Source organism: Sinocyclocheilus grahami, unplaced genomic scaffold, assembly GCF_001515645.1.
Source record: "Sinocyclocheilus grahami isolate Dianchi unplaced genomic scaffold, SAMN03320097.WGS_v1.1 scaffold2124.1, whole genome shotgun sequence".
Lineage (NCBI taxonomy): Eukaryota > Metazoa > Chordata > Actinopteri > Cypriniformes > Cyprinidae > Sinocyclocheilus > Sinocyclocheilus grahami.
The window spans coordinates 7,546-24,395 of NW_015507303.1; the positions used below are offsets into that span (position 1 = coordinate 7,546).

At 40.7% G+C, this 16,850-nt stretch overlaps 1 protein-coding gene across 3 annotated transcripts in view; it reads left to right on the forward strand.

The window, feature by feature from the left end:
* Positions 1 to 202: 202 nt before the first annotated feature.
* hycc2 (hyccin PI4KA lipid kinase complex subunit 2) overlaps positions 203 to 16,850 on the forward strand; it is a 31,971-nt gene continuing 15,323 nt past the window's right edge. For 2 of the 3 annotated variants that reach the window (XM_016260597.1, XM_016260598.1), the window contains exons 1-10: positions 203 to 275; positions 3,451 to 3,507; positions 4,397 to 4,498; positions 4,582 to 4,749; positions 9,265 to 9,345; positions 11,953 to 12,068; positions 12,173 to 12,268; positions 13,657 to 13,773; positions 14,150 to 14,237; positions 14,327 to 14,483. In XM_016260597.1, the coding sequence (XP_016116083.1) occupies positions 3,460 to 3,507; positions 4,397 to 4,498; positions 4,582 to 4,749; positions 9,265 to 9,345; positions 11,953 to 12,068; positions 12,173 to 12,268; positions 13,657 to 13,773; positions 14,150 to 14,237; positions 14,327 to 14,483 (973 nt within the window). In that variant the 5' untranslated portion in view covers positions 203 to 275; positions 3,451 to 3,459. The remainder of the gene's footprint in view (positions 276 to 3,450; positions 3,508 to 4,396; positions 4,499 to 4,581; positions 4,750 to 9,264; positions 9,346 to 11,952; positions 12,069 to 12,172; positions 12,269 to 13,656; positions 13,774 to 14,149; positions 14,238 to 14,326; positions 14,484 to 16,850) is intronic. The other variant, XM_016260599.1, reaches the window with a different exon arrangement.

Here is a 16,850-nt window from a genome sequence, read left to right on the forward strand (position 1 = left end):
GCTTATCCATGCACAGATAGACTCTGACACTAGCAAACGCACCAGCAAAGAAGCACTAATTAAATATCTCCTCTTCAGTTACTGATTTCGTCTCATGCAGAAAATGAGTTTAAATAATTTTTACTTGTTATTATGTTTTACCGAATGTTTTGAAAGTGTTGTGACTGAAGTGATCTTCAGCTGACCTGTGCTCTGATGTTTGTCTGTTATAGAATGACAGATGTGTGACCAGTCGACATCTGAGCTGACTCTGCCTGCTCTGCTCATCAACTGAGGTAACACTCACACAGAGACACACACTCACACTCACTCACTCACACTCTCACACACTCACACACACGCTCTCACACACACACACACACACACAGCTCTGGGCTGTGTTTCCCGATAACACTGTCTCTTAGCATGCTACAAAGACTCTAAAGGTATGTCTTAACTAAAGGTGTACCATTTCTAGGCGTGATCCCCGAACTATACCTTAGGAGGTTGTTTAAGGTATACCTCCTTACGTGCGACGTTACCAGGTGCTGTCCATGCCAGTGGTGCTGAATCGGTTGATATCAATGGCATCCAACAATAGATTATTCATTCTATGCGCGCTAGGGGTGGGGGAAAAATCTGATTCTTAGATGCATTACGATGTAGATGTGGATGATTCTGAATTGATTCACAAATGAGACGTTACCAGGTGCTGTCCATGCCAGTGGTGCTGAATCGGTTGATATCAATGGCATCCAACAATAGATTATTCATTCTATACGCGCTAGGGGTGGGGGAAAAATCTGATTCTTAGATGCATTACGATGTAGATGTGGATGATTCTGAATTGATTCACAAATGTCAAAAATTGATTTTCTATTTCTGAATGTTAATTGATAACATGATGTTGACGGAACGCAAAAGGCAGAACTCTAACCCCTTATTTACATTGCATGCATCTGCGGTGCGTTACGGCTCCGACAAGGTTTTGTTTTGTCCTCTACGCGTTGCCAGCTCACACCAGAAGCATTAAGGCCTTTTCACATGGGATGCGGCAAGCGGTGGAATCACCGCGCAGCTGCTGCTTTCTCTCGTAGTGAAAGCGTTTTGTGCAGTTGAAGGAGGTGCTTCAGAAACGTGCTGTGGTGAGGCTGGTGTAAACAAGCACTGACAAAAGGGGTAACAGATGCATGATGGCAGGGCATGAAATCAGACCGGCACCGTCTGCATTAAAAGCTAGCGTTGAAGGGGGAAAGACCCTGGACAAGAGCCACACTATATGCAAGTTGTGTCAAGCCAAACTAAAATATTTTGGAAACACAACAAATATGAGAAACCATATTACAGAATATGCTCAAGTCTGTATTAATTTACTACAAGTTTGCTGCTACAGGCACATGTTTCATCTCCCGTTGGTTCTTTGTAACCGTGCTGTTGACTTGCCAAATCACTTCCATTTGTTTAATTAATAAAAGATCAGGAAAGTGAATTCATTATGGGTCATTCCAGATACTTTGCTTTAATAGTCAGACAGTGAGAAAAAAGAAAGTCTGTATTATAACAAAAAATGCATCGATAATGGTTTTATCATCGCATCACAGCCCTCTGAATCGTATCGTGAGGTGCCTAGAGATTCCCACCCCCAATGCACAGGTCGCTTCACTGCGTTACGTGAGAAAGGGGTGTTCTTTCTAAAAGAAGTGTTGATTTTAAATAAAGTCACGGAAGTCTTTCCTGTTAGAATGCAATGAACTTGCATGGAACTTTCACTTTCGCTTTGCAACATACATCACGTCAGGGAAGAAAACCAAGAAAGAAAAATATATGCCTAGAGCACCTCCCAGTGGTCACCACATAAAATACAAGGGAAAAAACTTACATGAGACACTGCTTAATAATTTAACAGCTTTTAACAGAAGAGAGAGAGAGAAAAAAACACCTTGGACCTACACAAGTCCAACAGAAAAACATTGTGGTAAGAGTGCTTTCCAACAAGTGTGGGATCTTAAAAAAAACAATCCAAATTGCAAACTAAATCTAACCCAGGATATTTTTATATAATTTTGAAATGTGCGCCAACCCGCAACCTCATGGCCAAACGTAGCCCTTATCACTAACTGACGGTATGCCTTCACTGGCCTTTGAATGGGTCATTTATATTATCATAACATATTTTCCATAGTGTCTTCATCTACTCCACTACCAGGGTTGATTGTCCAGCAGACACATCACATATTGGTATAAATCACTCATTTCTGTTATTGGATGACCTACTCAATAAAAACGCAACAAGAGAAACATAATCAGCAGCTACTATTGTGGAGAGAAAGAAAGAGGAGAGCCGCCTGCAGCTGAATTTGTCTTGATAAAATCGAACCAACAAGATTTTAAAGCTGCTGAATTTGCTGCCGTGCCAACATCGTTTTAGTGCACATATACACAATATGGCTCCACAGACGGCGCTGTCTTTGATTTTGCCCAACTATAATATTCTTATAGAATGAGATGTAAAGAACTGTGAACTGTCAAAAGTGATAAGGTATAGCTAAGAGTGGTCCAGACCAACCTTACGAAAGTATGACTTACAGAAGGTATACTTGACTAAGAATGTTTCGGGAAACACGTATTAACGATAAGATACAGGTTAAGGTACAACTTAAGAATGACGTAGCTTTAAGAAGGTTTCGGGAAACGCAGCCCTGGCACCTCAGTAGCAACACTAAATCTGAACATTAGTACTGTGTTGGGTGTGATGGAGTCATTAATTACTGAAATCTCAGTATCATAGGGAGCATCTCTCTTGCTTCACGGAGCTGTGGTGAGCGGCGCACTAATAGCGTGAGCATTTATTTTCTCAGAAAGTATTCAGGTTCCTTCATTTCTTCACATTCTGTTATTGTTGCAGCCTTATTAATCAGTCTACACTCCATACTCCATCATGACAGCACAAAAACCAGAACCAGAAAAAGAAATGTGAAATAGACCATTTTCTCTGACACTTGAAATTTAGCACAGGTGCATCCCATTTTTCTCTGGATCATCTTTGAGATGCTTCTACACTTCAATTGCAGTTTTAACTTGATCCTGGCTATCTGAAGGTGGAAGACAGATTGGGCAGAGAAGAAGCCTCTCTCTAAATAGGGCTGTTTTACATGTTTGGTACATTTTTAGCATCAATATACCTACATATGGACATATAATCTGCAACTGATTGTTCTTAATTGAAGTGAAGGTTTGGTAGGGTTTTTCTTAATGTGTAGATTTGTGTTTTTCAAGTTTTGTTTTGATTAATTGCAAGGGTCTTCAGAAACATGTCTGGTTGGTGTCTGTCTGGTGTACATGACCTTAAACCAGCTATACTATACTGGCCTAGTCGCCCAGACAACCCACTGATGAGTTGATTTAGAAAATACACATGTTCCTAATAAGGCCATAACTGTAATCTGCAGGATTTCTGTCTGTCTGTCTCAGGTAGTGGTGATGGCGACAGATAGAGGTATAGTGGAAGACTGGCTCTCCGAATTCAAGGTGAGTCAAGCAGCATCTGCTGTTAAAGGGTTAGTTCACCCCAAAATGAAAATTATATTATTAATTACTCGCCCTCATGTCGTTCCCAACCCGTAAGACATTCGTTCATCTTTGGAACTCAAATTAAGATATTTTGGATGAATTCTGAGAGTTCTCTGACAGCGTGGAACCACATGAGGGTGAGTAATTAATGACAGAATTTTTATTTTTGGGTGAACTAACCCTGTAATATGCAATAGGCTATGAGCCTTTTATGAATCCACTGTAGGGGGAAAACAACTTCTGTACACTTCCATACACTGGAGAAAAACATGGGTTATCGTATGTTTACTTCAAATTTCTTAAGAGAGAATTATTATTTTTTCCTACTTATGCCCAAAATAGGGCTGAGTGCGCATAACTGAGCCCTAAATACATGTAATAAATACAGGCCCTCGCGTAGATTCCACATATGCATCACAGAAGTAACAGAACTCATGCTCCAGGAAATCCCTAATATGGGCAAAGGCATCGCTATCGCTGTAACTGATCTTTTAAGATGCTGCGCTGCTTCAGTCTATTGCTGGCTCACAAAATAGAATGCAGCTGTTGTTGCGCTGCACCGCTATTTGCTGGAAAAAGTAGTTAGCTACTGGAAAAGCTACATTGTTTAAAAAGTAGCTGAGCTACTGTCAAGCTCCTGAAAAATGTAGTTACGCTAGTAGCGTCGTTACTTGTAGCTAGCTTCTCCTCAACACTGGTGTGTTTCAAGCACTTCTTTCTTTATTTAAGAGCACAGAACCTTGAGCCTAATACAGTTTATTCAAGAGTTATTGAACAGTTCTTTAAATTAGTTTGCTATTAACACACTTTTTGAAATGATGCTCTGTACGGGCCTGTGCTCTCACAGGCATTGTCTGAAACGCAGCTGTCTGGTTACGGTGGAGTCCTCGATCAGAAGAATACACTGGTGCCAGCCCTCTACAGCGTCATCCAGGACCCTGACAGTGAGGTGAGAAGAACGACCGGCGGTACAGAGATAAACAACAGTGAAGCCTCTGTGTGCCTCATCATCTGTGTGGTCTGTGTTCACAGCTGCTGGAGCCGGTATGCCATCAGCTGTTTGAGCTGTACCGCAGCTCAGAGGACTGTCTGCGCCGCTTCACGCTGCAGTTCCTGCCCGAGCTGCTGTGGGTTTACCTGCGCAGAGACGGACACAGCAGTGGCTGCATCGAGGCTCTTCTGCTGGGCATTTACAACCTGGTGTGTATTCAGCCGCTGGAGCCATGCTATACACATACGCACGCCATCAATATGTACATTTAAATATGTGCAAAATATAAATACATTCAAAATACAATAACAAACACAAGCACTACATAACAAAACCATACAAAATACTGTACAGTATCCAGTCATCCATATCTGATGTTGGTTAAACAGCAGATGGGAGAATAACTTCTTGTATTGCTCTTTTGAGCTGCATGTTTGAATGAGTCTATCACTCAACATGCACTGTTTAATGGAGACGGTGAGTGGAGCAATTGATGATGGAGGACAACTTCCTTACAATCCTTCCTTCTCTAGCTCGTCTAAAGTGGGAAAAGAGCACCCAGGACAGAACTAGCCTTCCTAATAAATTACTTTTTGTCTCTCCCTTCACCCAATATGTGTCAGCTTATATAAATAACAGATGCTCTCACAGATGCTAAAACATCTTTAACAATACCCAGCACACACACCGGAGGATCTCTGCAAATGGATAAGAATTCTTGTACAAATAGAGTCCCATGTGTGTGATTATCTCAGTATTGACCCCTGAATGTTTACAGGGGCTGTTGAATGTTTTGGTGTTTGTATATGAAGGTGGTTACAGTTACATTCACACCTAATTGCCAAAAATCTTCATGAACCTTTTCAGGCTGGTTTCTGCCCACTACACAGTAGTGAAGCTGCTTTATTAAAGCTGTAATTTACCTTCTTTTATCAGCAGACTCAGTAGCCGTTATAACTGGTCCGTTGTGACTTTAGTGAAAACTTGGATGCTGTTTCTCATGAAATACACCTCTCTCCTTTATCCCCATTGGCATTCCAGCCAGTGTGTTCCATTGGCTGGAGTCCTGTGTTAGGGTTAGGCAGCAGTTTATTTTAATTAACAAGCACAAATCCCAAATTGTTTCCAGAGGTGTTCCCCAAGGCTCGGTTCTTGGGCCACTTCTCTTTTTAATCTGTATGCTACACATACAGTAGGTGAGATTATTCAGGAGCATGTTTTACGTTTCCATCCATATGTAGACGATGCACAAATCTACATTACCTCCCGTTCACTTTATGCCATATTCTTCCATAAAAAGCTGTATTCATAGTCTGAAGAAATGGATGCAGCTAACTTTTTGAAACTAAATCCTGACAAATCTAAATTTTGTTAGTTGGCCCCAAACATCTCATATCTACTTTGGTTAGGCCCTCACCAACTTTTTTGTCACACTCAAAATTTGGGAGTGACATTTGACTCTTTGCTCAGTTTTATATCCCATATTAACCAGGTCATGTCCTCATTTTGTCAACTCCATGTTTCTTGTCTTTGGTCCTCCCTCAGTTGTAAAGATACTGAAACAATTATTCATGTCTTCATTACTTCCCAATCAGATTATCGCAGTTCCCTCTAAATTGGATTACCCAATACATTACTTCAATGTTTACAGCTTGTGCTCTCACACAAACCAGTAAGCCCATATGACATTGGCCCCCTGTTAAGTACTACACAGTTGAAAACTCTACTTTTGGTCTTCAAAGCACGCCATGGTCTTGTGCCGTCATGTCTAATGGAGTTGCTTCATTCATACACCCCTGTAAGTACCCTCCAATCTGCAGCTGTAGAGGGAAGATGACTGCATTATACAACACTGAATTGATAGGCAAACTGCAGTGGCTCCACAGTTAAGCGCACCAGGGGTTGAAGCTGTTGATCAAATGTGATGTTAACGCTGCTGGCCTTTATTGCTTGCGATCCCTGGGGTCAGCAGGATTAGGTACAGGCACTGCACAAGAAATCGTCCACAAGACCGCTGCCTTTCAATAGTGAAGATAGAGAAGAGAAGACGATCAGACCCCTGAGAGATGATAGATGGAGAGTCAGAGGTTAGGGGAGAACTGGGTGAATGATAAAAACTGGAGAGTAGCTTTGAAAGGGAGCCCTGACAATACTGTGAGAGTGATGGAGGCAATAGATGAAAGCATTACATGACTGCTGTTGGTGGATCCAGCATTAAATCTCTTACATTCAGCTGATTTGCCTGTCTCTGGTTACTCATGGCTCAGTGATCTCCAGATGGTGTGGCACGTCCAGATGTTATGTCCATGCCTCTTATGCACCGCTCAGCTACAACTTTTGTTTCATCTTTTATAGTAGTAATTTACTTCCCTTATTTTCCCGCTGCACTCTTGTTTTCTCCTCCTTATCTCCTAAAATAAAACTCTTACTCTTCATTTAAAAGTGCTTTAAATTTTGGGGTAAATTTAAGGGAGGTGTTATTACTGAATGTGAAGCAGGTGGCTGGGAAAGAGAAATGACCAACCAGGAGTAAATTCTGATGATTCATGTGTTCATATCTGGGTACTGGGCACTCAGAATCTCCAGAACTAGCCAAAGATCTCAGATGACGTTTCTATGACCAGAAACTGTTTAGGAATGTAATGTGAAAGCATATCAAATGAATGCGTGTTGCTGTAGAGTGTTCAGGTCTGAGATCATGTTTTTTTTAGATTTTATTTTTTGTTGTTTTTGCCTTTAATTTGATAGGACAGTGTACAGAGGACAGGAAGCAAAGTGGGAGAGAGAGGGGGATGAGTTCGGGAAAGGTCTGCGAGCCCGGGCTCGAACTTGCGAGAATGCAAAAACGTTGCATTCGAATGTTAGGTGTGCATCAGGCAGCCTTATCAGTGGCACACGAGATGTGATGATGATGATGTAAGTGTCATTGCATTATGTTTTTCTTAGCTTATCCAGCTGAAGCCACTAGATGCTGCGCTGCTGTGTTGTTCATTCAAAATATTGCGGAAAAAGAGAATATCAATGCAGAGAAGACGTTGACGTTGTTTACGTCAAAACTGAAACCAAGCCGTTCACATAGAATGCATATTTTGCACATTTTCTAGAGGGACATTTATCACTGTTGCACTCGTGTCTCGGACAAGAGAGCCACATGTTTAGAAAGCCATGTAAAATTAATGTAAGTTCAACTCTTAAAAAAAATCATGTCTCGAGACTTAATATTTTTTTTTATATTTATCCCACTGCATCTCATGTTTTTAAAGGGTTAGTTTACCCAAAAATGAAAATTAGGCTGTGTTTTACCCCCGAGGCATCCTAGGTGTATATGGCTTTCTTCTTTCAGATGAATCCTGTCGGAGTTATATTAAAATTGTCCTGGCTATTCCAAGCTCTATCATTGCAGTCAGCGGGTGTTGCATTGCTTCAGTCCAAAAGAAGTGAAATAAAAAGCGCCCATCCATAAAAAAAAGTTTCTCACACTGCTGCGGGGGCCTCCTGTAGCAAATCGATGCGTTTTTGTAAGAAAAATATCCATATTCAAAACATAATAATCACTTTAATGTAGCTTGTGCTCACTGTTGTTAACCGAAGCAGTTCCGGGCTGATGATGTATGAGGTCAGCGCTGCGCCCTTTTTTTTTAATGGATGGTCGCTTTTTATTTAACTTCTTTTGGACTGAAGCACTGCAACACCCGCTGACTGCAATGATAGAGCTTGGAATAGCCAGGACCATTTTTAATATAACTCCGACTGGATTCGTCTGAAAGTCGTATACACCTAGGATGCCTCGGGGGCGAGTAAAACAGCCTAATTTTCATTTTTGCGTGAACTAACCCTTAAAACAAAAAAAGTACTCTGTGTGATTGGCTTTCATCCCTTTGTTTTAAACTATGCATATATGCTGTAGTTTTGTTAATAATTGTTTAAGCAACTTAATTATATTTGGTTTATAAACATTATGCAATTTTTTTCACAGATAGTCATGTTATTTTATTGTTTTATAAAACGTGAATTAGTAATTTTGCTCAATGCGCCCTCTTGTGGCCTCAGGAGAGAAGCCAAAAGCTTTTTCCACCCTAACTGAAATTATGCCTTTTAAATTCAAATATAATTTGAATATTGATAATATTTAAGTGCACAATTTGAATTTAGTTTTTCAGCCATTTTGACAACCCTACTGCCCACGAGACTATCAGCGGCGTGAGAGCATGTTTTTGTGTCTCTGTAGTGTGTCGTGTGTCTGCCAACATGAGAGACCTTACCTATATCAAACTCTAAACTGGAAACGTTCTTTCTAGACTAATCATTGTTTGAAATGGCTTAGGGGTGCTGATATGATTGAAATGTAAACCCTGTTGCTTCTATGCATCATTTAACTGCAGTATGCAGTATGTAATATCTAGCAAATCTTAACCAAGTAAACAGTTAACTGTATTTTTGCCCAGCTCTGTGTTAAATGTTTGATGCATACAGCACATCCTGCTTTACTCTCATACACACATGCACTCTTATAAGGTGATGTATACTTCAGTGGGTATTAAAAGTCTACACACCCCTGTTATATTGGTAGCTTTAAAAAAAAAAAGGAAAAATGCAAGAGTTGGTAATTTAATGTAATATTGATACCAACAAATTTAATGTAAAAAACGAATAAAAGCTTTTAAGGAAAAAAAACTACTCAAGACAATCTTATTGTTTCACACCCGTTATTGTTTATTTTGCAGGAAATCGTGGATAAAGATGGAAACAGCAAGCTGTTATCGTTCCTGATCCCGTCTCTGTCCAAGCCATCCATATATCATGAGGTAAAGAACAGCTCACATTTACACTTAAACCTCAGAACTGAAGGATGCTACTCTCGTCATACCACAGTCTACTGTATTGTATTACTGTATTACATGCTACATTTTACTGCAAAATTGCAAATGGCCGACACACTGTAAAACACAAGTTTCATTTGGGGCAGCCTTACATCATGTACATTTAAAAAGCAGTATTTATGAGTACTGTGAACTTATTTCCTTTGAGCCCGCTAAAGAAAAGCGTGGCAGCACATGAAACACTAGCAGATCTCCTGCATATTAACCCTGTGCTGTGACAGTTTGAATTCACATAGCATTTCTTCTAAGTGCAATGAATTTTCAGTCATGTCTGTGTGAAATGAGCTTGTTTCTTTGAATAAACTGGACAGACATAGGAATACTGGGTATCATTCATCTCTGTTTGGCCAAGGAGTCTAAGAATTCTCATGAGTTTAAAGGCATTCGGTCACATTAATTAGTGCATTCGTTATCATGAACTAACGGTGAGCAAGATCTGTATATAGCATCACTTAATATTTGTTAATGTTAACTTTTACAGGTTTCTTTACATTCATAGCTTGAATTACAACTATGCACTAACAAACTAACAATGAAGATCTCTTGACAACATCGGTTTATGTTCGTCTATACATTTGCATTTCTTAATATTCATGATGCTCTATGGATTACTTACCATGAACTTAAAAAGAGCACTTAAGACAGAGAGTGTCACTTTATTAAAGTTAAACAAGCTTTTTTTGTGAAGCTCACTGTAAAATGGAAACCATCTGAACATCAGATAATGTATTTCTAATGTTTGCGGGCTCCTCACGAACATCTTCAGTGAAGTATTTGTCATGCATTATTGATGGCAAACCAATTATTGAGGAAATGAAAAAAGCCAAATGATTGCTGACAAATAGAAAGGCTCCTGGAGTAAGGCAGGTCCCCAATCAGTGACCATTGCCAATAAACTTGCTCCATCTATGAATGCAATAATACACATTTGCAGAAACCGACAGTACAGTGAGGTGACGTTATACTCTTCCGCCACTCAACATCAGAAGAAAACTAGAAGTGCAAACATAATTGACTCTGATCCATTCAATTATTGAACAGTAATGCACACTGGCTAGTAATGCGGTCACGGTGAGAAGTGCTGTGGTCCTTACATTATTTCTCAATTACTCAATAGCATGTGGTCAATTATGTACCACTTATGTAATATATGCACGTCGTCTATATTGTGTAACATGTATGTTGCATGAATTAAACATCAGGATCTGGAACAATAATGGAAATGTCAAAGTGCATTTTCTCAGTTTGACAGGTCAGTGTTGTATTTGCCAGCTTCAGAAATATTCCAGTAAACACTGCTGATCAGGACTGCAGATTTTAAGTAGTGGAGAAAACCGTTTTAAAGGGCCCGAGTCAAACAAACAGCCTGGAAAGAGACGTGAGCGTTTGGGAAGAAACCAGAGGTTCTTGCTGCATTCTGCTGAATTAGGCGAGATCTGTTGATAGAGCACCAGAGCACAGTGTGTGTTGCCTTTCCCAGACTGATACAGCAGAAAACTATAAGAACGTGATCTGGAGGAACAGAACTCAGGAACAAACTCCTGTCGCAGAAATCCTGGTCATACCAGTGTAACAAATACAATGCCAAGAGTGACAAATAAAAATAGAGCAGCTCATGCAGTCAAACTGAGATATAAGGACTGTTTGCAATGCAGCCTTATTAACTGAAATGAATTGTTTAAGTCCTTTTCCATAGAAGTTCTCTGAAGCAGAAGTGCAGATGCTATATGTTAGCACTGTAGCTGCCTTTCTCATCACTGTGTAGTGGCATCTTTGCCTTTGTTTTGGAGAGGATTATAATTGGTTGATGGAACCAGAGCATGGTTGAGTGAGAAGTCATGCTGCACAAGTGTAGTCATTATTGTGAAGTAAACTCTCCCCATTAGCCACCGGACAGCGCTGTTTGCACTGGGTGTTTACTGTAAGCAGCAAAATGACTTCATGCACTTCACACACCAGAGCCAGCTGCATAAACCGAACTAGTCTTTAGTGAACACCGAAAGAAATTAAGTCCTAAGTGGGTAAGTGGGTGCCGGTCCAGTTAAGGGTTTGAAAACAAAGAAAGGTATCTTAAAATCAGTTATATATCGGATAAGAAGCCAATGAAGAGACATTGAAATCATGGTAATATGTTCACACTTACATACACCCTACAGAAGTCAAGCAGCAAAATTTTGCACCATTTGAAGTTGTGAAATAGATGGTTGATTTAACCCACGGAAATTAAGTCGTAAGGTAAGAGATTGCAGAACGGATGCCCCTGGCATATCAGCCATCGGTGATCTTTATGTAATGCCTGCTTTAGCAGGTGCTGGAGATCCTCAGCAGGACACATGTTAGAGATTTCTCTCTGCTAATGAGCGATGTGTTTGAGAGCGAGACGGGTGAGGTGTGCGGTGCTGAGCTGAGCTGCTCCAGAAACAGAGATGCGAGCCACTGCTGTATAGATGTGCTAACAGTAGCATCTGTGTGGTGTCCCTAACTTCTGTTTAGTGTCACTGTGTGTGTGTGTGTGTGTGTGTGTATGTTCAGCCGTCCAGTCTGGGCTCCATGGCTTTGACTGAGGGCGCTCTCTGTCAGCACGACCTGATCAGAGTGATCTACAGCGGCCTGCACCCGCAGAGAGAGACCTTCACTGCCCAGAACAGGTCATCGTCTTTCTCTCAGTTAAATGTCCAAAGGAAGGATCTGTGAAATGAGTCCTCAGACTGCTGTGAATGCAGGTGACGTCTGTGGTTGTGTGTGTCTGCAGGTTTGAGGTGCTGTGTTTCCTGATGCTGTGCTATAACTCGCTGGTGGTCTACATGCCCCGCTCATCACACCGGGCCGTCTGCAGGATGAGCTCGCGGTGAGATCTCACCTCCGCTCTCTGAACCCAGAGCCATTACAAGCAGGCAATGCCAAGTTTATTTGTAGAGCTCAATTTAAAACAGCTTAGGCTACGTTCACACTGCAAGCCTTAGTGCTCAATTCCGATTTTTGCTCAGGTCTGATTTTTTGTATAGCTGTTCGCATTGATTTTCAGATTTCCAGTGTGAACAGATCATGGCTCTGAACTGACCCGCATGCGCAAAAGAACAACATGAACAGGGTTGCCAGGTTTTCACAACAAAATCTGCCCAATTGCTTCTCAAAACTAGTCCAATTGCGTTTCAGGGGGTAAATATCGCGTTAGTGGAGTCGCTTCAACCCACAGTGTTGAAAAACAACCCGCAGCAACAGTGGAAAAAGTAGCCCAATTCTGTGGGAAAACTTGGCAACACTTGCGCAGTGCGCTGTCATATGGAAGTAAACACAGAGGACATAAAGTAAGCGATTATGTGTTTGTTTATAGTGTGATCTGCCACAGAAGCCAGTGAAATTATGCACAGGCAATATGAAAAAGAGTTTTTGTAACCAGTAAATGATACGTTTTCTTGTTTTGCACGTTTATAGAGTTGTCACTGTAATACTTATGAGTTCTGAGACATCACACTTCCACTGATTACTTTTTGCAGCTGTCTTGATAAAAGTCACATGGATTCCGATGTGACTGTTCACACTGCGGTGGTGTTGCAAAACATCTGACCTGTATCGGATTTAGGACCACATATAGAAGTGGCACAAATCGGAATTGAAAAGATCAGATTCCATGCAGTTTGTGCTGTTCACACTGCCATGAGAAAAACAGATCTGAGTCGCATGTGAGCAAAACAATTTGGGCAGCATCCATCTGCAGTGTGAACGTAGCCTTAGAATTGACCGAAGTGCTTTACATCGATAAAAATATAACAGCATTCAAAACAAGAGATTATATTAATCTCTATAGTACCTTAAAAGCCAAAGAAAACAGATGAGTTTTTAGCGAAGATTTAACATCAGCAAGTGATCGAGCAGTTCTAACACACAATGGAAGGCTATTCCACAGTTTAGGTGCAGAAAAAGCCCGATCTCCTCTCAGTTTTAGTCTTGCCCTAGGAACCGTCAGCAGGCTCTGATGGACGAAAGGCTAGACAAGTAAGTGTGTGCCAGTCCGTTTAAGGATTTTAAAACAAATAGTGGAATCTTAAAATCAATTCTAAAACGGATAAGAAGCCAATGAAGAGACATTGAAATCCTGGTGATATGTTCTCACTTACGCTCACCCAACAGAAGTGAAGCGGCAGAATTTGAAGTAGAGAAACATATTTGATGTATGCATGCAGAGAGTGAGAGCACTGGTGTGTGTGTGTGTGTGCGTGTGCGTGTGATGTGCAGGCTGTGCGTGAGCGGCTTTCCCCGGCAGCAGCTGAAGGCCTGGACCGCTCCCTGCATGCGTGTGCTGCTGGAGCCCCAGTTCATGGTGCAGATGCTGGCTGCTGTCTATCACGCCATGTGAGTGTGAACACGGCCAAGACATCTCCTTACAAACTCACCTGAGCGTTGTTAAAGTCCTCCACAGTAACGCTTGTACTTGCATACCATTAAAAAATACTGGACTACAGTCAGAATGTGGTGATCATTGAGAATATTGGGAACTGGAAATTACAAAAACTCAAAAATAGGGAAATATCCAAAATACAAATGTATTTCAGTGAATTACAGTTATGAGAATGCTTTTGTTTTTTTACATTAGAAAGAATATAACTGTTGTATTGATCTTCATGCAAGCCTGTAGTGACTAGTTCTAAGTGCATTTGCATGATTGTTTTTACATTTCACGGGTTAGGCTGTTAGTATTGTGTGATCAGGTTTGGCCGTGTGTGTGCAGATATAATGGCGAGTGGGATGCTGGGAGAGAGGCTTTGGATGACATTCTGTACAGAGCTCAGCTGGAGCTGTTTTCAGAGCCGCTGCTGGTACGATTCAGACTCCTCTCCTGTCTGTGGATGATTCTCTCTGCCGCTCGTCACGCTGTTTCACCGCTCTCTGCCTCTGTGCTGTTTAGCTGGGCAATGCGATGAAGAGCTCTCTGCCCGGCAGTGCTCCGGATGGATCTCAGGGGAGGAAGGTCCTGCAGGTGGAGGTCACTCCCAGCATCAGACGGATCTCCCGCTGCACCATCACAGCCGCATCCATCCGCAGACTGCGCTGGAAGAGAGAGGGTGAGGTGAACGCATCGCACACACTAGCTCCAGCAGACCTCACAAACACTGGACCACTGCTGCACCTTTCTCCTTCATGCCATTAGACCGGGTGTCCAAACCTGTTCCTCTGCAGAGTTCAGCTGCAACCCTAATCAAGCACACCTGAAGCAGCAACTCAAGCTCTTCAGACTCACTAGAAACGTCCAGGCTGGTGTGCTGGAGCTGGACTCTGCAGATCTTCAGGATCAGTACTGGACCGCCCAGCATTAGGCCATAAAGATGTCATTATCATACATATCTGATATGTATTTTTTCCTGAGGTTCACTTAAATTGTGGGGGTATTTTGTGTCAAACATAGTCATAATTAAAGGGTTAGTTGACCCCAAAAATAAAAATTCTGTCATTAATTACTCACCCTCATGTCGTTCCAAACCCGTAAGACCTTCATTCATCTTCGGAGCACAAATTAAGATATTTTTGATGAAATCCAAGAGCTCTCTGACCCTCCATAGACAGCAATGCAACTGAAATGTTCCCAGGTCCAGAAACGTAGCAAGGACATCGGTAAAACAGTCCATGTGACATCAGTGGTGCAGCTTCAATTTTGCAAAGCTACGAGAATACTTTTTGAGTGCAGAGAAAACAAAAACAACAAGTTATTCAACAATTCTTCTCAGTTACGTCTTCCGTCATTTTGGAGAGTACCCCAAAAAGTAATCAACGTAATCAGCATTGTTTACACTCAGGGGGAAAGCGTGCAGATGCATTGTGATACTCTCTAAAATGGCGGAAGACGTAACTCGGGGGAGAAGAATTGTTGAATAAAGTCGTTATTATTGTTTTCTTTGCACACAAAAAGTATTCTCATAGCTTCGCAAAAATGAAGTTGAGCCACTGATGTCGCATGGATTGTTTAACTGATGTCCTTGCTATGTTTCTGGACCTGGGAACATTACAGTTGTGTTGCTGTCTATGCAGCGTTTGAGAGCTCTCAGAATTCATCAAAAATATCTTAACTTGTGTTTTGAAGATGAACGAAGGTCTTACAGGTTTGGAACGGCATGAGGATAAGTAATTAATGACATAATTTTCATTTTGGGGTGAACGATCCCTTTAAGTAATTTTTTTGTCATATTTAAAATTTCCCACATGTTTCCTACTTGTTTTGAGCACTTGTGCTTTGAAGACTTACAGTGCTTTCAGATCTTAAGTACACCCCATGAAAAGTTTTGTACTTTTGTAAATGTGGGCGTATCAATACTGAAACTTTCATAGCCGCGTGAACTAGGGGTGCTGCAGGGCCGGGTCTAAGATTTTCATTGTGCCCCTCGATCATCCCCAAGATACGAGAGTTTTGTGATTAATTACATATTAAATGACCAGAAATATAGTACGGTTGTATTTTCATCCCTACATCACCCCCTCACTGACAGAATTTCATGTGAAATGTTTTCATGCAATATTACCATATTTTATATTCCGACTTGTAAAAACCATTCACGTACTCCTCCTTTTTATGAGCCATTTTCTGAAGCGTTCTCACTTCTCTAGACAGCCACTGTTAATCACATAATTATAGCTCTTTAATTGCACACTAATCTCTAGTCAAACGCACTTAAACCACTGTAGCCTAATCTAATCTATTAACTACACAAATCATAACGTTTTAGGCAAGTACCGTATTATGTCATAAAATATTTTAAAGACTGAATTTGTATTTAACCTGATAACATGTTTAATAAAAATACATTTTAAGTTTAATTATAATGCCACATGTCCACAATTATTCAGGCAATGAACACATTATACAGAGAGTAAAGAACATTTACATTGTGAAAAAACATCACTGAATTCAGTCTAGCATGAGTGTAAGCACTCTAAAAAAGCTATAGTTATAATAAGTGAAGCTGTCTGCAGTGTATAATGAATGAATCTATGAAAATATGAATATAATGAACATGTACGTCTGCGTTTTGTTGTTTCTGAGAACAGAATCACCACAGAGACTTGCATCATTAGTTTCCGAGCTGTATGCGAGGTCTCGCTTAAACCACTGTAGCCTAATCTAATCTATTAACTACACAAATCATAACGTTTTAGGCAAGTACCGTATTATGTCATAAAATATTTTAATAAGACTGAATTTGTATTTAACCTGATAACATGTTTAATAAAAATACATTTTAAGTTTAATTATAATGCCACATGTCCACAATTATTCAGGCAATGAACACATTATACAGAGAGTAAAGAACATTTACATTGTGAAAAAACATCACTGAATTCAGTCTAGCATGAGTGTAAGCACTCTAAAAAAGCTATAGTTATAATAAGTGAAGCTGTCTGCAGTGTATAATGAATGAATCTATGAAAATATGAATATA